Source organism: Onthophagus taurus, chromosome 2, assembly GCF_036711975.1.
Source record: "Onthophagus taurus isolate NC chromosome 2, IU_Otau_3.0, whole genome shotgun sequence".
Taxonomy (NCBI): domain Eukaryota; kingdom Metazoa; phylum Arthropoda; class Insecta; order Coleoptera; family Scarabaeidae; genus Onthophagus; species Onthophagus taurus.
Genome location: NC_091967.1, coordinates 7356007 through 7377907, shown reverse-complemented (window position 1 = coordinate 7377907; position 21901 = coordinate 7356007). Strand labels below are relative to the sequence as shown.

General features: G+C 31.5%; 4 protein-coding genes across 4 annotated transcripts; 1 reads left to right on the top strand and 3 right to left on the bottom strand.

The window, feature by feature from the left end:
- Positions 1–185: 185 nt before the first annotated feature.
- On the top strand, positions 186–13299 carry LOC111427567 (kinesin heavy chain-like). Its single transcript, XM_023062775.2, has 12 exons — positions 186–538; positions 6137–6452; positions 6512–6655; positions 6714–7092; positions 7142–7383; positions 7445–8295; positions 8578–8735; positions 8834–8935; positions 10982–11099; positions 11172–11431; positions 11935–12161; positions 13224–13299. Exons 1-12 carry the CDS (start codon positions 392–394, stop codon positions 13232–13234), a joined length of 2955 nt encoding a protein of 984 aa, XP_022918543.1. The 5' UTR covers positions 186–391; the 3' UTR covers positions 13235–13299.
- Positions 13300–15934: 2635 nt separating this feature from the next.
- LOC111427603 (small ribosomal subunit protein uS8A) lies at positions 15935–16734 on the bottom strand. Its single transcript, XM_023062820.1, has 3 exons — positions 16643–16734; positions 16118–16418; positions 15935–16065 (listed from the first exon to the last, which is right to left on the bottom strand). The coding sequence occupies exons 2-3, from the start codon at positions 16414–16416 to the stop codon at positions 15972–15974; spliced, it is 393 nt and encodes a 130-aa protein (XP_022918588.1). The 5' UTR covers positions 16417–16418; positions 16643–16734; the 3' UTR covers positions 15935–15971.
- A 51-nt stretch (positions 16735–16785) lies between these two features.
- Positions 16786–17986, bottom strand: LOC111427601 (isoaspartyl peptidase/L-asparaginase). The gene has a single exon (XM_023062817.2). The coding sequence runs from the start codon at positions 17756–17758 to the stop codon at positions 16829–16831; it is 930 nt and encodes a 309-aa protein (XP_022918585.1). The 5' UTR covers positions 17759–17986; the 3' UTR covers positions 16786–16828.
- Positions 17987–18895: 909 nt separating this feature from the next.
- On the bottom strand, positions 18896–21535 carry LOC111427600 (Interferon-related developmental regulator 1). The gene is made up of 6 exons (XM_023062816.2): positions 21411–21535; positions 19988–20463; positions 19682–19929; positions 19387–19630; positions 19112–19330; positions 18896–19056 (listed from the first exon to the last, which is right to left on the bottom strand). The coding sequence occupies exons 1-6, from the start codon at positions 21442–21444 to the stop codon at positions 18979–18981; spliced, it is 1299 nt and encodes a 432-aa protein (XP_022918584.1). The 5' UTR covers positions 21445–21535; the 3' UTR covers positions 18896–18978.
- Positions 21536–21901: the final 366 nt, after the last annotated feature.

The window sequence follows — 21901 nt, the reverse complement described above, 5'->3', positions numbered from 1 at the left end:
AGATTATCATGAAGAAGTAAATATGGTATTTGATTTTTTAGAATTTAGAAAAATAATAAAATATTTTTTTTTTAATTAATATCCTTAATATCGTATGAAATTAATCTTAAAAAATATTTACATTTATGTCGGTAATGTAGTTTTCTGTTTTACTATAACGTTTCCTACATTATCGACATTGCGTCGATTGAACAATTTTTGTCGAATTGCGGCAAAATGGCCGGCGAACTGCTGTGCTGAAAACGAAACGTCAGTAGACGAGCGGTGGTCGGCTTTTTTACAACACACAAATGCGTTCCCTTTAGGTTTAATTAGTTTTTATTTATAAAATAAATTCGATATAAATAGTTATTATACGGCCGCGTTGTGTGTGGTGCGTAAAATTAAAGAAATGTCGGGTGAACGCGAGATCCCGGCCGAGGACAGTATTAAGGTGGTGTGCAGGTTTCGGCCCCTAAATGATAGCGAAGAAAAAGCTGGATCGAAATTTATCGTAAAATTTCCATCGGGATCAGACGACAACTGTATATCGATAGCGGTGAGTAAATCGCATTAAAACAAAATAATCGAACAATCTTTTTAAAAATAGCTCAATTCTAAATCGCTGAAAAATTTCGTGTCTATACTCAAGTAGTGTATACGGTTTTAATTTTCACTTTGGTCTCGCTACGCTGGCTCCGCTATGCAATTAACGAGTTTTTATCCGAAACGGTTTTTTTCGAAAAAATATTTCAACTACGAACGGATTTTTCCTTCGACCTGCGAAGCTGCCATTTTGTTCCTTTTTTTTAAATGTAATATCGATTTGTTATTATAATAGACTTACATCATAAGTGCAGGTTGAAACATATAAAGGAATTAAAAATCTCCTCTCCTACTTGACATTAAGTCGTTTTATTTGATGAATCATAGTCTGGTGCGGGTTTTTTATCGATATTTTTACATCGCGATTCATAGGGCTTTAAAATAATAATTCAAATTCGGATATTTTTGACTTTGTTCGTGCCTTATCAAATTTGTGAGCAATTTATATTTTTATACATCATTACCTTAAATAGTTATGACATGTTATTGTTTGTTAATTATGTTGTAAGTTTTTTCAAAATAAGCATGTCTTATCAGTTTTCTCAGAATGTTTGAGAAATGTTCTGTTTTCTTTGTATAGTTTATAGCTAATTTTCTGGAAATTGTTTATTATTAAGTTAATTTGTATGTGTTTCAAAATGTCTGAAGCTATATCGTGACTTAAAGATTATTTTTTGAAAAAGAAAAGAAGGTGCATCATATTCGTTGGTATATAAGGCGTGGTTACAGTATGAAAAGGAGTGTTGAAGCATTTATTTCTTGCTTCTGTCAACAGTTAGCTGTGGCAACTCTAAACCATACAACTCTGTTGTTAATCTTAATTCTTAAGGATACAATTCAAAGAAAAAGTCGGCGATTGACGGAACATACTTGACAATATGTACACCTAGTATGTCGCTTCCTTTGGGCAAAATGTTAACTTAGTGTAAGATACGAAAAATGCCATTTTTGAAACTTTAAACCATTTCACTTCTATCGATAAACATACTCGAGATAAGTGTTAGTCCAGAGCTAATAGCTTGTGCAAATGAGGAATATCGAATGAAACTTGAAAGCAAATAATACAAAACATAAGAATATGTGTACGATTTGCGAAGAATTATCAGGTGGAAGATTAATAACAAGATGTTGAACTGTTGGTTTATATACCTAAAATCGAGTATAAATAGAAGATCGTCGTAATGTCATCTAAAGAGACATAGATTGGCTTGTGGAGTAGCACTTATTGCTCAAAATAAGTTCTTTCAGGAAGAATGAAGAGGTGAAGCACCAGGAATAGGACAGTCAGCTATTGGTAAGTTTTAAATATACACATTTTTCAATAAGCTTTAAACTAACTATTTTTGTTGTTACAGGAAAATGAACACTACGAAGAGTTTGATTTTAGTTCACAAGAAGCGCTTCAACTTTACATGGAACAAGATTTAGTGCATTGTCATCATCTGGAAAGGCTTACAAGAATGTCGAAATCATCATTAATACAATAAAGGTTATAATGACTTCCCATTAATTTCTGCAATTCTACAATTCTTCTATTGACTCTATCAGGCTATTCTTGTTCTATTCCCAGAAACAAGACATTGACATTCCCTATAATTGTGAAAGACTCATCTTTACTGCTGTCTAATGAAGTATTTCAATCTCCATACATAAAAGTCTACATTAAGGGAAATATAACAAATCAAGAAAATAAATTAAACAAATTGAACGTTTGCCGTCATTCAGCCATTGTGTCTTCTCAGTTTTACCTCCATGTCTCAAAATCTCTGACAAATATCGTCCGCAAACTTAAGATCCTAAAAGTTTATGTTGCATCTAAGCGTGACAGAATGGACCCTTGTTTCGCTCCAGCATTTGAGTGGATAGGGTCGGAAAGTTTTTTATTATGCACCACTTGACAGTCATACCCTTCATATAACTCCCTGATAACACTGATGATTTTCAGAGGGGTCCCATGTTCTTCTAGGGTACTCTGACATTCTGCACTCTCCTCAGTAATTATGCGGATTGTATTGATAAGATCGACGCAACTTCGGTGTTTGCGCAATCTTGCTTGCTCCCTCCTCAAACGCTTTCCACGGAGTCTTTAATCCAATTCAGGATTATTCTGAAGAGAATACTTTACTTGGCAGTGATAGAAGAGTGCCGTTTGTTAATCCACGTTTTCAGCCTCTAGGCATCATTTTATTAGATACAATTCACGCATTTGAATGTAGAACTCGTACTGTGTTTGAAGAATTTAAGAAACGGAATAAATGTACTATATTAATCATCAGCATTCTTCTCTGAAATCTTTAATCAGAGTCATAGAGTTAAATTCTTTGAATAAATTATGATAAGAAATTTAATTTTGCGCACCGATGTATACAACCTTGATTAAGTTTTTTAAACTTTTTAAACATTTTTAAGATGTGTTCCATTTTTAACACAAATTAAATTTGACCTTTAAATATAAATTTAAAGCAAAACAAAATTAAAAGCGAGAAAATCCATAAAAAGGAAGTTTGATCATCAATTCAAATAGACGCCTCTCTCTTTACTTAATGTTTATTAAGAGAAATTTAGATCGTGTGCAATCGTTGAAAATGTTCGGATGAGTAATGCCCCGGACCGCGAGCTCGCGGTTTAGAAAGTGTGAAGCCGTCGTTGAAGAGGAACGCCACGGCCCTGCCGCCGATTGCTAATTTCAAAGCGGACGTCAGCCCCACGGGATGACGTCACTAAAGCGCCGCTAACAATTTTTGGTCTAGAATCAAGATCGTCAAGGACAGATACGACTCTGGCTTTTCTAATTTTAACCCGTTTCTAACGGAACATTAAGCGACAGAATAAACGCATTTTTACCGTTTGAAAATTGTTTAAACGAGAGTATGTTAAAAGAAAGTGACATAATGGGATTAAAAATTTAATATAGATGTTGTGAGATGAATCGAAATGAATCTGGATTTGAAAGAAAGAGGTCAAGGGTAACAAAGAAAATAACCACTAACAGCGGGTTATCGATTTTGGGAGAAGGTTGAGGCGCCGCTAGGTCTGAACTCGAAATCATCTCTCTCTCTCTCCTTCTTCCTATACATACAGACTCAAATAATCAATCGTAACCCGATATAATCCGAAAACCGACTACTAAGCCTTACAACCTCAATTATTTAATGTCAAAAACTTACAAGGTATCACTGAAAGTATACAGGAATAAATTAAGTATGAACAAATAAAATCCAATTTGAATATTATAGCTTCCTTAGGTCATTTAGTTTTTATGTATTATCAACGCTGCGGAACTAATGGAGGTACTTTCTCCGTTCCATCCAGTTGCTAAGAATTCGATTATAAAAAAAAGGAATATAAATTTACGAAAAAGTTCAAAGAACCTTTTTTGAGATAGAAAATATATATTCATTTAATTTTTCCATTAACTGTTTACTGTAATCGGTTATTCGTATGAGGATTAAAGATTTATTAAACCCACAAAAAACTTGATAAATAAAAATAATTAAATATAAAATGATAAAAATCGTTTATTCAAAGATTTTAGATTTCGATTGTATTTAAACATGTTGATTGCATTTTCCATGCATCATTTATTCCATTGATTCCTATATTTTATTATGTTTATCTTCTCCTTTTAAGAGATAAAAATAAATAAGTTTTTCTGAGTTAAGCCTCCGAAGAAAAGAAACTTCACACAAAGCCTCGCACCGTCTTAACATAACAGTTGTTCAGCCTACATGTGTGCAGATGTGCCTCTGGCCGCCGTATACAACAAGAAGAATAGGAGTTATTATTATCCTTTTGAAAGAGATATTTAAGTATTCTTTCCTAAAATGAATTTTATAAAAAGGATACTTTATGATTAAAAAATTTATAAAGAAATATAAATTTATTAATATAACCTTATTGATATATATTATGAAAGAGTTAATGAATATTATAAACACATTTATTCCTAGAAGCAAGTTTTATAGATCTCGTTATTTTCTAGTTTATATTCACAGATCGCAGAGATAACATACGTTTACGCGCTCACGTTCACGTTTGAACTTTTTTTATAATGCGCTAATGCTGGGATAAAAGTAAATTATGGCGAATAAAACATTAAAACAATAAAGATAATTATAGCAAAAAAACGAAAGTAAAACATTAAAATGGTACAGCCTGCTTTGAAGCACCCTCCAATTAACAACGCTGATGAGAACTTGGCTAGATTTCAAAAACCAGAAGTTTTTGCAAAACATCTAGAACAAATATTTAAACATTTCAAAAAGAAGCAATGACACTTACGTTACCTAAAGAAGTGTGTACTGAGATAAAAGAAAATATAAACTCGAATGGTCATTGCTATCTGCAGATTAAGATATGTTCTCAAATTCTGGAAAATTTCAGAAAAAAATCCAAATTAGGAACAGCTCTTCATGAAGTAAAGCAAACAAATCACCAATTTGTTGTTTAAATTATAAATTAAGAACATATCTACCGAAACAGTTTTCTGAAATATTAGAGTCCTATATATTAGACAGACATTTTAGAATAAATCAAGAAGAAGCTTACTTGGAATTGAAACCCATTCAAGCTGGAGTAACTCAAGGAAATGTATTGGGTCGGGTCTTGTCCCTTTTAAGGTGTCTCCAAACGTTCGCAGGACACAATTCTGCCCCGCGTATATTTGGATATACCAAACAATTTTTGCGCGGCATATGCGAGACACCTTTATACACGTACGATATACTATATTACTTTGCTGATGACACAGCTTTATTAGCAATAGAAAGAAACAGTAAAGAAGCAACTGGTAAACTACAAAGGGCAACCAACAGAATAAATGCTGAACTAAAAAATTGAAAATCAGACTAAATAACACCAAATTTATTCATGCGAATTTCACCTCTCAGGTGTGCCAATAGATAACCAATAAATTTCAATAATACTATAGTTCCATACACTTCATGCAAATCTCCGCTGGAAAGCACACACTTAAAAGAAAAGACAGACGCAAGAAATAAGACACAGAAACATGTACTGGCTGATAGGGAGATGTTTCTCTATGTCTTTATATAATAAGCTGTTGTATACAGTATTTGTATACAATTGTTTCAGGTGTCAAAAATTAATCATTGACTTTAATAAAATATTTGAAACGATTGGTTGCTATGATTACGCATAGCTAATGATGTTTTTTATCTCAATTGAATGGGAATTTATGCGTTACTTTTGAGAAACACTGTATACAAGCGGATATTAAAGCTCGTATGGACATATGGCATCCAGCTATGAGACTGCACCAGACAAAGTAACATAGCTGTACTTCAAAGATTTCAGAATGCGAAATCCATAAAGACTTGAAAATGGGAACCGTAGACCAAATTATCAGAAAATTTGCCAAAAGTAATGACTAAGTAATGAATAACGTGTGTTATAAAATGATACGTCTCTTTCCAAGTACAAAGTACAACGAGATATTTACCTCTTACAAAATTCAGTGTAATCGATTAATCATTTCTCTTATCGTTTTTATTAGATCTCGCGATTAAAATTGGATTTTTTGTCGTTACAGGGGAAAGTTTATTTATTCGATAAGGTCTTCAAACCGAATGCAACGCAAGAAAAGGTCTACAATGAAGCTGCGAAGAGCATCGTATCCGACGTGTTGGCCGGATACAATGGAACGATATTTGCTTACGGGCAAACGTCATCGGGGAAAACGCACACGATGGAGGGCGTGATCAGCGACCCCCAAAAACAGGGCATCATTCCCCGAATCGTCAACGATATTTTCAATCATATTTACGCAATGGAAGAAAACCTAGAATTTCATATTAAAGTCTCGTACTTTGAAATTTATATGGATAAAATTAGGGATTTATTAGATGGTATAAAAACGCATTTTTAATAAATCCCCATTTATTTAATTTTTTTAATACTTTTGCAGTGTCTAAAGTGAATTTGAGTGTTCACGAAGATAAAAATAGAGTCCCTTTTGTGAAAGGAGCAACGGAACGATTTGTGTCGAGTCCAGAAGAAGTATTTGAAGCCATCGAAGAAGGAAAATCGAACAGACACATTGCTGTAACAAGTAAATCCGAATAAGTTTTATTTCCTTCATGATTTTATTAAAATCTAATTATTTTTAGATATGAATGAACATTCCTCGCGATCTCACTCCGTGTTCCTGATAAACGTAAAACAAGAAAACTTAGAAAACCAGAAAAAACTCTCCGGGAAATTGTATCTGGTCGATTTAGCTGGTTCGGAAAAAGTTTCGAAAACCGGTGCCGAAGGAACGGTGCTGGACGAGGCTAAGAACATTAATAAATCTTTATCAGCCCTCGGAAACGTAATCAGCGCTTTAGCCGACGGAAATAAAACTCACATTCCGTACAGAGATTCGAAATTAACGAGGATCTTACAGGAATCTTTAGGTGGTAACGCCCGAACGACTATCGTGATATGTTGCTCTCCGGCCAGTTTCAACGAGTCCGAAACAAAATCAACACTTGAATTTGGCAAACGGTAAAACAAAAAAATTAATAAATAATATTAACTTAAAATCATTTTTTAGTGCTAAAACCGTTAAGAATGTTGTATGCGTCAACGAAGAACTTACAGCTGAAGAATGGAAAAGACGCTATGAAAAAGAAAAGGAAAAAGCTGCGCGTCTTAAAGGAAAAGTCGAAAAATTGGAAGCTGAACTTCAACGATGGAGAAGTGGTGAAACAGTCACCACTGATGAACAAGTTACTTTCAACGATGAAAATTCAACACCAATTGCAGCTATGGAAGAAAGCACTACAGAACCTTTAGGTAAACAAAAATTATTATACTTTAAAATATATTCTTATTTATTTCATTTTTTTTATTTTAGTCGGCCCAATGCCTGCAACACCAGCTTTAATGATCGGATCAACTTTAGGAAGCGAAGAACGTCAAAAATTAGAACAAGAACGCGAACGCCTCTACCAACAATTAGACGAAAAAGACGAAGAAATCAACCAGCAAAGTCAATTTGCCGAAAAACTAAAAGAACAGATAATGGAACAAGATGAATTAATAATGAGTACGCGACGAGATTACGAAGCGTTACAAGGCGAAATGAATCGTATTCAACAAGAAAACGAAAGCGCCAAAGAAGAAGTGAAAGAAGTGTTACAAGCTCTGGAAGAACTTGCCGTAAACTACGACCAAAAATCGCAAGAGGTCGACGCTAAAAATAAAGAAGTCGAATCGTTATCTGAAGAGGTAATGCAAAAAACAACCCTCTTAAACTCGACCGCTTCCGAATTGCAACAATTAAAAGATATGAGCACACACCAAAAGAAACGTATCTCCGACATGTTAACGAACCTCTTGAAAGATCTTGGCGAAATCGGAACCACTTTGGGCGGGGAGGGCGTCGATATGAAAATTACCAACGATTCAACGAAACTCGAAGAAGAATTTACGGTGGCGCGCTTGTACATTTCAAGGATGAAAAGCGAAGTAACTAATTTGTCATCGCGTTTGCACGAACTCGAAAACTCGCAACAAGATAGTAACAAGAAGGTTACCGAGTATGAGAAGGAATTAGGCGAGTGTCGTCTTTTAATTTCGCAACATGAGGCGCGAATGAAGAGTTTACAGGAGAGTATTCGCGAATCTGAAAATAAAAAGAGGAGTTTGGAGGAGAGTGTTGATGCTTTGCGAGAGGAATGTGCTAAACTTAAAGCTGCCGAACAGGTATATTATTTTAATTATAAATACAGTAAAATCTTGATTGAGATGGGGAAGGGAGTGTCTGTTATATAAAAAAGTTTAATTTGTACTTTAAATTATTTGAATTAATAATTTGAAAGTTTTGGGTTTAGCTTTGTTTGGAACGTTTCTAGTTTTAGGCTTAGTATTAGTTCTATTTTTAGTTAAAAAAAATATATACAATAATCTAATGCTGAATAACAACTAAAATTTAAAATTAATTTTATCAAAAGTTTTAATATACTCATTTTTTTTTTTTAATTTTAGGTGCATAGTGCTAGTGAAAGTGAAAAGAAAGAAGCAACTGAATTAAGAAAAGCACTCGAACAACAAATGGACCAACTACGAGATGCTCACCAGAAGCAAGTTGGAGCTTTAAGAGATGAAATCTCTGAAAAGCAACAATTAATCAACGATCTCAAAGAGTACGAAAAAAACAAATTTTAACTTAATATTTTTTTATAAACGAATATTTTTGCTAAACCGAATACTAAAACGATATATTTTTCTTTTATGTTTCTAGTTCAAGTCAGAAATTGCAACTGGCTCAACAGCAACTCCAAACGGATTACGAGAAGCTCAAGTCAGAGGAGGCGGACAAATCGCAAAAGCTCCAAGAGATGATGTCAGTAAAAAAAATCGATTGCAATCCTTTTAAAAATACCGATAACACGTCCCAACCTTATATCCGTGGGCCAAAAACGGAAAAATTATGGGCGGAATTTGTTAAATCGAAAAATAAATTGGAGAAAGATCAAATTAATTCTAATATTAAATTGGCTGAAAAGGGGCGCGTTTATTCGGTTTTTAACATTCACACGTTACACTTGCATTTATTTATTTCGTTAACGTTGTTGTTTGTTACGCACAAGTGTCCTCATTACGTAATAGTCCTTTAAAAACGATCTGATTTTAAGAAGAAAGATAAAGTTGGAAGTGCTTTTTTTGATAAGACCAAAAAGTCATAAGCATTTCGAATTTTTGACATCCAAGTTTATTAATTTTTCTTTACTTCCCTAGTCAAACTGTACTAAAGTATTTCTGTGATAATTTCCAACTTGTACATTTTTTATTTTTCCTTTATTAATTTTTTTATATTATTTGTTTTTTGGCGTCACACCACGTTTGGTTACGTTTTATTTTGGGCCAAGTTTAATGTGCAATAACGAAGAAAACATTTGGCAATACTTACATTTAAGCATTTATTAACTTAACTATGAATTTTAAGTATACAAAAAATTTTTTTAGTTTTTTATCATTTACAGTATTAAAGTTACAGTATTTTACGGCTTTTTCAACTTTGCTAATCTGCTTATCAGTATTAATGTAATGCAGGATATTTCATACATCATAAAGAATGTATGGAAAATTCTGCTTTATGATTTAAAAAGATTAACATTTTCCAAACACTTTTGTGTAGTAAATAGTGATTATTTAGACAACTTGATGCTAAATCCTTCGATAAAAGTGATTTGATAAATGCAAATCGGTGATCTAGCTAAAGTTGTAAGCAACATTTCGTTCCTTATTAGTTGTGATTTTAAAACTTATTAGTATTTTATTTAAAAAAATTTATGATAAATATTTAAGCGCCCAAAAATAAAACAATTCGTAATTGTTATTGTTACTTAATTTTCCATTTAATCGATAGCTGTACAGAAAAAAAAGAGTGCCAAGAAAATTTTGTAAGTTGGCATTCTGAAAATTGACGTTTAAAAGTCATCATATAATACTTTTAGGTTAGATTTAAGGATTTTTGACACAATATTTGTTTTAAGAGATAAAAACTGGTTTTTATGATTCAGTTTTTATAAAAAATCTCTCATTTTAAATGCCACAATGACGCCTTAAATAGTATCAAAAAAATAATTTATAAAAGTTGTCTAAATAAGTAATAACAAATTAGTTGCTGCATTTATTTCTTTCGGAATTCTTTTTGCCACATTTTTATTATTGGTGCTTTTACACACTTTCTTCTAGCGATGTGATTTTGATGAAACAGATTAAAATCTGCCTAATTTTAATCTTGTAATAATCGTTAAGATTTTAGGCCATAGCTAATAAAATACGCTCTTAACTCTTTATTTCACACTTTATGTTATTATAAAATGATGTTTTTACTGAAACTGTAAAAAGAAAATTTATATTATATAATTGTCCCAAATAATCAAGCTGATATGGGTACCTTATTTTATTATAATTACTTGCTTTTACATTTTCGGCAAAAACAACAATTTTAGATCGCGCTAAAGAGTTAGTTAACACATTTAGTATATTTTTTAAAGAGTCTTCGTGGAAAAAACGAACAATAACTTAGATTGATAACACGTGTATAATAACAAAATAAATTTATATATTGTTGAATATTTTGTATAGAAATAAATAATCTTGTTGATGGTTCATGTAAATAATTAACCACACTGAAGTATATTTTGTAACAAAATGAGACAAAATAAGAAATCTAAAATAGAAGATGTAAATTTGTGTGATAATAGCTTCCTATATAAATAACGAGATGAAGTATTGTAAAAACTAGAAAAAAATCGGTATATTTTTGGTAAAAAATTCTTTCAAGCACACTATTTAACAAAATGAAACCTAACCAAACTGTGATCGTACCGAAAATTGAAAAACTTGGTGTGACGCCGCGCTCAACTTGTATGTTCTACAGCACGACCAACGATCGTCGAGAACAAGCGAGGAAGGACCTGAAGGGACTGGAAGATACCGTAGCCAAGGAACTCCAAACGTTACACAATCTACGGAAACTTTTCGTACAAGATCTACAAGTAAATTAATCAAAGAATCAAAACATCGTAAATATTTCTTAACCTAATGTTTTCGTTTTTATTTCTTCTTAGGCGCGTATTAAAAAGGCGGCAAACCCGGATGATAACGAAGAAGATGGCGGATCTTTGGCGCAGAAACAGAAGATTTCTTTCTTGGAGAATAACCTCGATCAATTGACTAAGGTACATAAACAATTGGTTCGGGATAACGCCGATTTGAGGTGCGAATTGCCGAAATTAGAAAAAAGACTTCGAGCGACCATGGAACGTGTTAAAGCGCTTGAAACTGCTTTGAAGGATGCTAAAGAAGGCGCTATGCGTGACCGAAAACGGTAAGCAAAACTTTTGATGAAGAAATTTTATTAAGAGTATTTTTATGATTTACTCTTTAATAAAATTTAAGTAATCATTTATTAGGATAGATTTAGTATAATAAAATGTGTGTAGCCCTCCAGGGAACCCTTTTTGGACCACAAGTAGAAAATTGTTGTTGACTTTTCTCACTGTTGTCGTGATTTTGAGACTGGTGTATTTTAGGAAACGTACAAACTTCCGGCTTTTCATTAAAGGTACTTTTCGTTCGTTCAAATTTTCGATGGGGATAACGTGTCTTTTTTTAAATAACTATGTCTACTTGCTACCTATTTTACTGGGCTTGTATGTTTCATAATCTTGCATGTTTTCGGTCTCAACATCACTAGATTAATTATTCTTCCTATCATATATCATCGTCGCTTTTAATAAATTAATAAGTAAGAAAGCTTTACTGGTTGGTTACTTATCTTAAAGAGATAAATTGAAATTTTATTATATTTATTTTTTGGTTTTTGTTTAGGTATCAATATGAAGTGGATCGAATTAAGGAAGCTGTTCGACAGAAAAATTTGGCAAGGCGCGGCCCCGTAGCCCAAATCGCTAAACCCATTAGGGCTGGACAACAGCATCATACGGTTTTAACTGGAGGGGCAATACGCGTTGGCGGAAATGTTCCCGCTCCCCAGAGGATTATAGCTGACGACACTGCTCAGAAACGTAAATCAATCGTTTCCGGCGGTAATAGAGGTTAGATTTTTTTGATTAATACTATATGTTCAATAAAAAAACTCTAGAGTGAGTCTTTACACAACAAATTATCCCATTCAAAGTTTAATAACTAAGGTTCTTTTTACACGGAGAAATACATATTTTAAATAATAATACTTTTTTGTAAGATTTCAGTCGCAGAAAGCAATCATCCAAGTGCAAGCAAAATGTACTGCAGGCTTCATCGTTTATGTATCTCTAATTTTATATCAAGAAAGTTTTTTGTATATAACGTTTAAACTTGCTTTTTGATACTAAAGCTATTTTTCTTTGATTTTATAAATCGCTAATAAAGAATTCGTAAGATTTTTCGAATTTTAAACGAATCACAAATTGTGATCTCTCATTCTTTGTCTACTTTGATGGGTGTAAGATGAAATTCAATGGATTATTCATGTTTTTACTTCCTTCTTTAATAAAAATCTTAAAATAGGCTAGATCTGCATTAGGTGGCCAAGTTGCGGCAGCCACTGAAACCTAAGCTATCTTCTACAATTTGATATATATACCGCACGTATTTTTTTTTGGACTTTCACTCCATATTCACTTAAAAAAATACTTCATTTTTGACACTATCAGACCCTGTATCTAAATAAAATCTTTAATAAAAGCCATCAGTTTTATTCTTTATTAGATTGTATGTAATTAAATACAGAATTTTTTAATATTAGATTTGTAGCAACAAAGTCGCTATTTGGTAAAATCCTCATAAAACAATTTTATGAAAAACTTATGTGACAGTTACTTTTAATTAAGCTGTCAATGTTGAAAGACAGTGCTACCACACATTTGTAGTAAAAGTCACGATATGCATTTTTCTTGTTATTACCAACTTGATAATACTTTGACAACTCATGTCAAATAAGAACTTAGGTTATGTGTAAAAAACTTAAAATTGTTTAAAAATTTCCCTTCAGCTCTAGAGTTTTTCGTTTATTGAACATAAATGAGTAATTAAACACTGCAAGAACATTTTACCGAGCCAATCTTGACTTCACAATAAGTTTCTGATTATTTTATAAACATTTTTTTTTCTTATAGATGAGAGTTGAACGGAAAAGTTACAAGGTGCTCCAATCACTCCAATAGTAAGCCGCATTATTTAAACCTAAAAAGAGGAAGAAAAAAGAAAACTAAAAAAAAATGTAATGATTAAAATATAAATCAATTTCGAGGATTTAAAAAAATAATAAAAAAAAATAATGGTAAAAGTAAATGATTATAGACGAGTAAATACCAAAAATATACCGTTATTAACGTCAGTGTACTTTGCAAGAGAAAGTTTTTGATTTACGTAAAGCTTCTTTTCTATATTAGAAAGATGAAAAAGGATTTTTTTGTAGAATCGAAGCTTCGTTATCAAAACTACTTTTACTCGCTTTAAATTTAAAGAAAAAGTGGTTTTTTAAAATAATTATCTGAGAAATAGGATGTAAGATGCACTAAAAAATAAAATAATATAACACGTACACAATTCTATTTACAAAAAATAAAAAAAATGTCTCTTTTCGGAGCTTTTTAAGTTTCTGTTCGTAAAATGAAATAATAAAGTGAGACACAGCAACGAATAAAATAAATTTAAAAACATGCTTTCAGTGTCTCTCCGCTACAGCAGACTTAAAAAATAAAAGAATTATTAATAAAATAAAAATAATCATTGAAATCACTTGAAAAAAGAATTTATTATTATTTGGTGCAAATCTTTTATATTTTCCTTTTAATGGGGTATTATTAAATTATTTTTAAATTAAAATGTCAAAACATAGAGATGGTACTAATAATAGTTTATTATTTAAATAAAATTATTTGGATTTAATTTTTAATTCGTCTAAACAAAAAAAAATAAATAAATAAAATAAAGTAATTTAAAAACCATGGGTGTGTAATTCTTGAATCATAATATCGATGGTTAACTTTAAGATTTTAGAGCACTTTTTTAATATGTAATTAAGTTTTAGCGAATTTTCTTTTTAATTAGTAAAATACTTACCAATTTAACTATTACAATTTGTTTTTTTCTTTAATTTTCTTTTTTGGAAAAACATCTAAAGGGCTGGCTTATAATTGGTAAGCTTGATGCAGCTTTTGATGTCAATTCCAAATTAAAATTCTCCTCGCACTTCAATTAATTTATTAAAAGTGCGTTTAAAAGGAGCTTATAATTTTTTTTTAATTTAATTTAAACTCGTGTGATATGTTTTTTTTTAAAGGAAAGAAATTTAGTATTATTTTGTTTACTGTGCTTTTTTGTGTTTACCTTAATACTTTGTTTTGTTTGTTTCGTTTTTTATCAAACAAAGAGGATTTTATACATTTTTTTAAATAAAAAATTAACTTTTTTACATGAATCTTAAAAATATAAATGAGAATTTGATGTGTTTATGATGAATACGAGCTACCACCACATCAAAATGTGTTCAGGGATCTGTTGGAATCCGTAATTCAGAATATAATTAATTAAAGGGGTTAAAACCAAACGAAAAATTTGAAATAAAATCATTTTTATTAGGGAGAAATTATAATCAAAATTAAATCGGCAGTATCCCCATAGAATTAAGCTGGTGAAAGTTCGGAAATCATTTCTTTATTATTAATTAATTTAAAGATTTGTATATAAATCCTCTTGGTAATAAAATGTATTTTGGTTTATTTAAAAATCTTGATATTCATTTTAAAGAGCGTACATAAATTTTACAACTACGTTAAAGTGTAATAATTCTTAAAACTTGCACAGTTTTATGCTTAAAAAAGATCATTTTTGGGTATACAATTTACAATGCATTTACTTGACCAGATAAATAAAAAAAGAAAAACAAGGTTTTTTTGAAACGTTTTTTCTCCTATTTGTATATGTATATTGTGTATTTGCCTTTTTTTAGTAGAAAAATCTTATCCTTGTCCAATGTTTTTCTTTCTTTTTTGTATAGTATTAAGGTACTTTTCCTGTGGATAAAAAAATACGCAAACATGGCATATATTTAGTCGTGATGTCTGAATAGAGAACGCTTAACTACTACAATTGATGCAATTTATTTATTTATCTGATGAGAATTTTATTCTAATAAACTAAACTTATGCAAATTATATTCTTTCTTTTTTACCATACAGTAATATACTTATTCCTCCATTCCGCCCACCGCAACACACAATTGTCCGCTTTACAACAGGTTTAGACGTGTTTGACGCGTGAGGAATCGTTTACCAACACTGAGTTGGCTGTGATAAACTGTAACCCTTTATGGTGTGATAATCAAGTAAGAGTGAAAAATTGTTATGTTGATCAGAACACTCAAGTGCTTTCAAACTAAGCTAATTTTTGAAAGATTGAAAGAAGAAGCTGGTTTATTATTTAGCCTCATTTTAGATTTAAACCATATTTATATAGCATCAAGGACCCGGACACACTTGGGAAGCACATTGAACAGCTTGGTGGTGTAATAGTTCACCCCATCTCTAGCTCTCACAGTATGTGCAAAATTTATTTCAATATTGTTAATATTTCTAATTTGATAATTGTTTTCATCACTCACTTTATGATTGATTATGAAGGTTGGATTATTTTTAATGTATTGTAGACATTTGTATTAAACATATATACACAGAATATTCAGTTCAGAGACCTTGGTTCTGCAAGATTTGGCAAAGCACTAACCATTTATGACTCTCAAGCATCTCCTTTGCATTTGAAAAAGCTTTTACATAAATTCAATGTGTTAGTGTACTCAAAAACTAAAGTCCAATAAAAACCCAAATTATATTTCAAACATTTTTTTTATTAAATATGTTACATTAGAAGAAAAATCCTAATATTTTTCCTCCAAGATGTTTTCTTCTGGCTTCCTCATGATCCATAATTCCACCACTAGTTGTAAGCACTACATACCTAAATAATTCAACAAATTAATACTTTAATATTACCATAAATAACTACATACCCAAATTGACGAGAAGGTAACAAATTATTTGTCCACTTCTCGATATGTGTAATTGGAACATCAAATCTAGGCGAAATAACACCACATTTATTTAATCTACCAGTAAGATTCACAACAATCTTCCCGCTACGGTGATCGTCAACGATTTCAAATTCCCCAATGTAACCATGTTTCATCATTACCGTTAAAAATTTAATGATCACTTTGGAACAAGGCCTGATGAGAACCTGGCGTTTGCCGCGTTTTTCTGCATTGTTTATAGATTTGAGAGCATCGCTCAATACGTTCATTCGCACCATGTCTAAAACATAAAAGTTATTTTATTCAACACAATTAGAATAGACAAAAATTCGTTGGATATTTGTCAATGTCAGATAAAAGATAGGTTATGTTGACATTTTGTCCAAATTATAACAGAAAGAAGGTTTTTACGTTAAAAATATAGTTTCACGCGCACAATTTAAAGTTTAGGAATCAATTTTATAAAGAAATAAAGATCGGATGGTTTACAAAAAATGAAATTACCTGTGATTTAAGTTGTGTTTATGCTCGGAACATTCACGTTTCGAAAACACGAGAAAAAGGAAAGTTCGCCATTTTCACCGATAGGAGTCTCTGTCATATTTCAGGGTTACCAACATATTTTTGCTTTATAAATAACTAAACACTTCAATATTTCAGTTTATTTTCAAATTACATTTATTAAGAATTTTAATTTACAATTTCAACATTATGTTCATTTTTATTAATACCAAAATGAAGCATATTACCAATTTGATAAGCCCAAGACATTCGATTAGAACTAAATGCAATACCAATTTCACCTTTAACAGATAAAGTAATAGCTCCCGCTGTATTTTCTAATCTTTTCAACATTTTATTAACACATATTTCCGTGGCTTCTTGAGCACTCTTCCCAGCTTCCATTTCTTTGCAAATATCATGAGCTAAACAAACTTTTGCAATCGAATCGCCATGTCCTGTTGTAGAAACGGCTCCTGATTCATCATCAGCGTAAGTTCCACTACCAATAATGCTGGTGTCGCTGCATCGTCCTACCATTTTACCTTCATAACCTCCAGTTGATGTAGCAGCAGCTACTTGACCATTTAAAAACGCTACAGCACCAACTGTACCTAATTCAGCTTCACCAGTATTTGTTAATTTTTTTTCTGCAAGTTTCTTTTTATAATTTTCAAGCATTAACTTTCTTGCCTCAGTTACAAGTGCTCCATCACTTAAAATCTCAAACCCCTCACGTTTAGCAAATTTCAAAGCACCTTCTCCAGCTAATAAAAAATGAGGAGTTTTTTCCATAACTCGTCGAGCCAACGATATAGGATTCTTAATATTTTTAACAACAGTAACTCCGCCGGCGTTTAAATTCGATCCCAACATAATACTAGCATCCATTTCAACTTCCCCATCAAGATTTAAAACCGACCCAAGCCCAGCATTAAAAATTTCATTATCCTCCATAACCCGAACAGCTTCTTCGAGACCATCGAGAAGCGAATTCTTCGATTTTAAGACTTTATAACCCGCTTTTGCAGCTTCTTTGACTCCTAAAAGTAATTCGGTAGCTTTCCGATCATCATTTATAAATCCCGCACCACCATGTACAAGAAGAATTGGCTCCATAATGTACTTCACACCTTTAAAGTAACAAGATAGTAACAATAAAGTTAATTATGAGTATAAATTTAAATTGTGTTATGTCCTTAGTGATAAGAGCTGTAATTTGTTATTTATACGAGTTATCTCGAATAAAATGCATTTTAAAAACGTTTTATTTTTTTTGAGTGATTATTTTTAAAATGTAACAAAATGTAATGTTATATTTGGGATTAAATTCAACATAACCTGTATTTATGTATTTCATAGAGACCATTTTTGTATAAATTTGACGTATGTATTGTTGGTTGTCTACTTTTAGGTATAGTGTTGTAGCTACTATTTTATACTTTGAATTAGCACAAATGCTTAATTTATCTTGTTCGTGTTTTGTAATGTTGTTAATTTGAGACTTATTAGGTTTATAATGTAATAGAAAAATCTTGATTGAGTTTACCCGTGGGTCTCTTAAGACGGTTAAATTTGAATGTTTCTAGTTCTATTTCTGGTGTTAGTTAGACTAACAATTAAAACTAGAACTAACACTAGACCTAGAACTAGAAAGCTTCAGGTTTAGCCGTGCGTCTGAAGATTAATTCTAGTTTTACTTCAATAGCAATATACCACATAGCGATATCTAGTGCAACTAGCGCTGAATAACAACTAAAACTAACACTAGACCTAGAACTAGAAATATTCGGCTCTTTAGACGGCTAAACTCACATTAGCATTAGAACTAACACTATATCTAGGACTAGAAACATAACCTGAATATTTCTAGTTCTAGATATAGTGTTAGCTTTACTTTTATTTCAATAAAAATATACAACAATCTAGTGCTGAATAACAAATCTGAAAAACAGAGCAAATGACTTCTTAGTCCTTTTTTGATTTGACGTCCAAGAATTAGACTGATTTTTATTGATTTATAAAAAATGATACATTATAAAAATAAAACTACATACATACATATACATTTCTATTTATTCATTTTGATGTTACTATTAAGAAAACAACCTTAACAACAATCTTATTATAGCACATAAATATAGCAACATAAATTCCATGTAGTACCGCATACAGAAAAGTGAAATAATCGTTTTGTTACAAGAATAACAATTAAGATAAAGTTTACAATAATATACCAAAAAAACAAAAGTGCAATTAAATTTTAAAAATAGTATATATTAATGCATTACAAAAAAATCGAAATAGTATTGCATGGTTTAAAAAAAAAGAAATATTTCCTAAAAGTCTGACCGTTTATCCCTATTTTTACCCCTAGATATCGTTCGGGCTTTGAAAGCTGCTGCATTCACCAAGTGCTACAAAGAAACAATAAGATTAGAATTAAAAAAAAAATTGTTTCATATTTCTTACCCTTTCCAACTTTGATTGCCGATTAATCGATATGTCACTAATCAATATTTTCTGTCCAAGTTGAAAAATGTCCCTCAACAATTCATTTTTCGCTAAATGCAAGTTAAACCCGGATCCCAAAACATTACAAAGCGCATCATAGTGTTTCCTACGCGCCCACGTGTCTAATACTAAGCATTCTTGACCAAATTTAATTTGAACATCAGGTACAGTCCGATTCTAAATAAAAATCAATTTAGTCAAATTCTTAATCATTGTTTAGTAAATTAAAATACCTCAATATACCGTAAAACATCTCTAAACGAAGCGCGCTGTTGTTTTCGATCTTTTTTAGCACGATATTTATGCGAATCCGTCGCCAAATGGTGTAAAGCTTCAATTAAATCTGGTTTGTAATCGTCTCCAAATTCTTCTGAAAATTCGGAACCTATTTCAAATACGGTCGCTAAAGCTTCACCAGCCGACATTCGAACTTCTAAATGAGGTGATTGTAACATTTCAGAAAGTTGACTTATTGATCTAAAAAAAGATTTTTAATTTTAAGATTATCAATTTAAGATAAATTCTTACGGTGAAAAGTTAACTCCACTCCCCATCATCGAATTAATATCCCCCGCTGTCATTAAAGTACACAACAAAGTCCAAGCACTTAAAGCAGCACTATGCAATAAACCAATTTCTGCAGTTACATTTGCTACAGTTCCGTCCCCTTTTAAATAACTTCCAGCGAAAATGCTTTCAAACTGTTGCATCAAATGAAGTACATCACCCATTTCCCCGCCAGCGAGGAAAGCCATCAAACTTAAAGCTATACAACACTAAAAAAAATAAAACAATTGGAATAAAATGTATCTTAATTCATTAATTTTCTCTTACTTCACTTCTTGTACTTGGTAAAATCGATTTATCATTAACAGTTTGTAATAAAATCGGTTTTAACATTTTACAAACTTCTTCACATTCATCCAAAGCTCCCAATTGGACGCATAATAACGTTGCCAAACGAGCTGCGGCGGTTTGTTCGGCTCCTCGACCACGTTTTAAAGATTTTTCAACTGCATCGCATATCGTTACACGTCTATCAACGATATAACCTGGCATATACTTTTTAACCAAAGCTTTGGATGTTAATTCGAAACAATTACATCTTCCTTGTGCAGATTTTTGCGTGAAACCGTCTATCGCTTCCGAAAGTTTCTCTTCGAACGCTTCCTGTTGATTAACTTCATCCATTTCATCATTACCGTCATCGGTACTTCGCACTTCTGAGATATTCGATGTTACACTTGCGTTATCATTGAAGGAATCATCATCAGAAGTTTGTACAGAACCGTTAGTACGAGCTTCTCGGTCTATAAATACAAAAAAAGTATGAGAATAAAATTGATTTTAGAAAAAGTTAGAATCAAGTTTGAGATGAAATTAGTCGCATTTAAAATCATAAAAAATGACAAGTTCTGATTAATTATCAGTTGAGATTGCTGAGATAGCTGTTTATTTAAATAAAGAAAAATAATATCAATGTGATAAAGAGAATATAAAATAAACGCATTAAAAGATTATTTTATCAAAGTTTCTTCTCCAAATTCTGTTATTTTTATTTATTTTTCTTTTGTTGGTATCATTTTTGATTTGAAAACGAATTTTTAATAAATAATTTTAATCTATTGGTTCCTAGAAATCAATTCTAAATAATAATTAATCTTTGTTTTAATGAGATTACGATAAAAAGTCGGTAAAAACACAAAAAAAATATTATTTTGACTATATTTGACAAAGAAAAAAGTTGGTGACCTTCGCGATTAACATGAAATTAGTTCCAATTAGATTTTAACCCTTAAATATCATTTTAAAATGTTAAAAATTAAATTTTTAGGTTATGTTAAAATTTATCAAAGAAATTTCTAACAATTCCTTCAACTAAATCCTAAAAAAATATATAGCAATATGATAATGGTGGGAATATAAATGCACCATATTAATTGTTAACATAATAAAATAACCTTGAAAAATTTTCGGAACACACGTGTCACTTTAAATAGATTCAAAAAACCGCCAAAAATTTGCCCTCCCGAAAAAAGGAAAGCTCGGCCAAGACAATATATTCGCCGTTCTATTAAAAACTTAACTTCTTTTTTTTATATTTGAATTTTTCGCAACCATATTGCTTCTTAAAATCGCTAACGGTGGAGTCCTCGAAATTCTAGAGCGAAATGATCTGACGAAACTCGACCTTACGTAAACTGTACGTAAGGATGAAGTTTCGTAAAATTTACGTTCACTATTCTCTTAAACTCACCAGACTTTCCTTTACGTCTCCTATTATTGGGCATGATGATTGTGTTACGAATGATTATTACAGACGACACTTTTCCTTTTAAATTTACTATTATTATTAATAATTGATACTAGTTGAAGACACGATCAAGAAGGCAGACAACGGTTTGTAAAGGTTCCTCTCGCGATCGCACACAACTCTTGACATTTACCACTTCTCGACGTCGAACTACTTGCGTCAAAACTATTTAACATTATGTTTAAAACGGTAATAGCACTCAAGTCTTCGGCGGGCAAACGCCAAACTGACTCCTTGCACGGGAGGTCCCGAGGTATTTATAGTTCGATCTGCGTGAAGTTAGCTGCTATCGCATCAATATCCAGAACCACCAACAATTTCTGAACGATTCGTGATTAATAATTTGTTGCACAATTAAATGCAATGTTTTGCATTGATGTTTATTCACATTGTGAAATTATACTTTTTTTATAATGAAGTTTTAATGATGATAA

Excerpts from the sequence above, each read along its gene's own strand:
- LOC111427600 (XM_023062816.2), bottom strand. The coding sequence starts at position 21,444 with ATGCCCAATAATAGGAGACGTAAAGGAAAGTCTG. Across the intron at positions 19,631-19,681 it reads AGTGGAGTTAACTTTTCACC|ATCAATAAGTCAACTTTCTG; the intron begins GTAAGAATTTAT and ends ATCTTTTTTTAG. Across the intron at positions 19,331-19,386 it reads ATGTTTTACGGTATATTGAG|AATCGGACTGTACCTGATGT; the intron begins GTATTTTAATTT and ends ATTTTTATTTAG.
- LOC111427601 (XM_023062817.2), bottom strand. The coding sequence starts at position 17,758 with ATGGAGCCAATTCTTCTTGTACATGGTGGTGCGGGATTTATAAATGAT.
- LOC111427567 (XM_023062775.2), top strand. The coding sequence starts at position 392 with ATGTCGGGTGAACGCGAGATCCCGGCCGAGGACAGTATTAAGGTGGTG. Across the intron at positions 6,656-6,713 it reads CAGACACATTGCTGTAACAA|ATATGAATGAACATTCCTCG; the intron begins GTAAATCCGAAT and ends AATTATTTTTAG. Across the intron at positions 7,093-7,141 it reads ACACTTGAATTTGGCAAACG|TGCTAAAACCGTTAAGAATG; the intron begins GTAAAACAAAAA and ends ATCATTTTTTAG.
- LOC111427603 (XM_023062820.1), bottom strand. The coding sequence starts at position 16,416 with ATGGTGCGAATGAACGTATTGAGCGATGCTCTCAAATCTATAAACAAT. Across the intron at positions 16,066-16,117 it reads TTACCTTCTCGTCAATTTGG|GTATGTAGTGCTTACAACTA; the intron begins GTATGTAGTTAT and ends TGAATTATTTAG.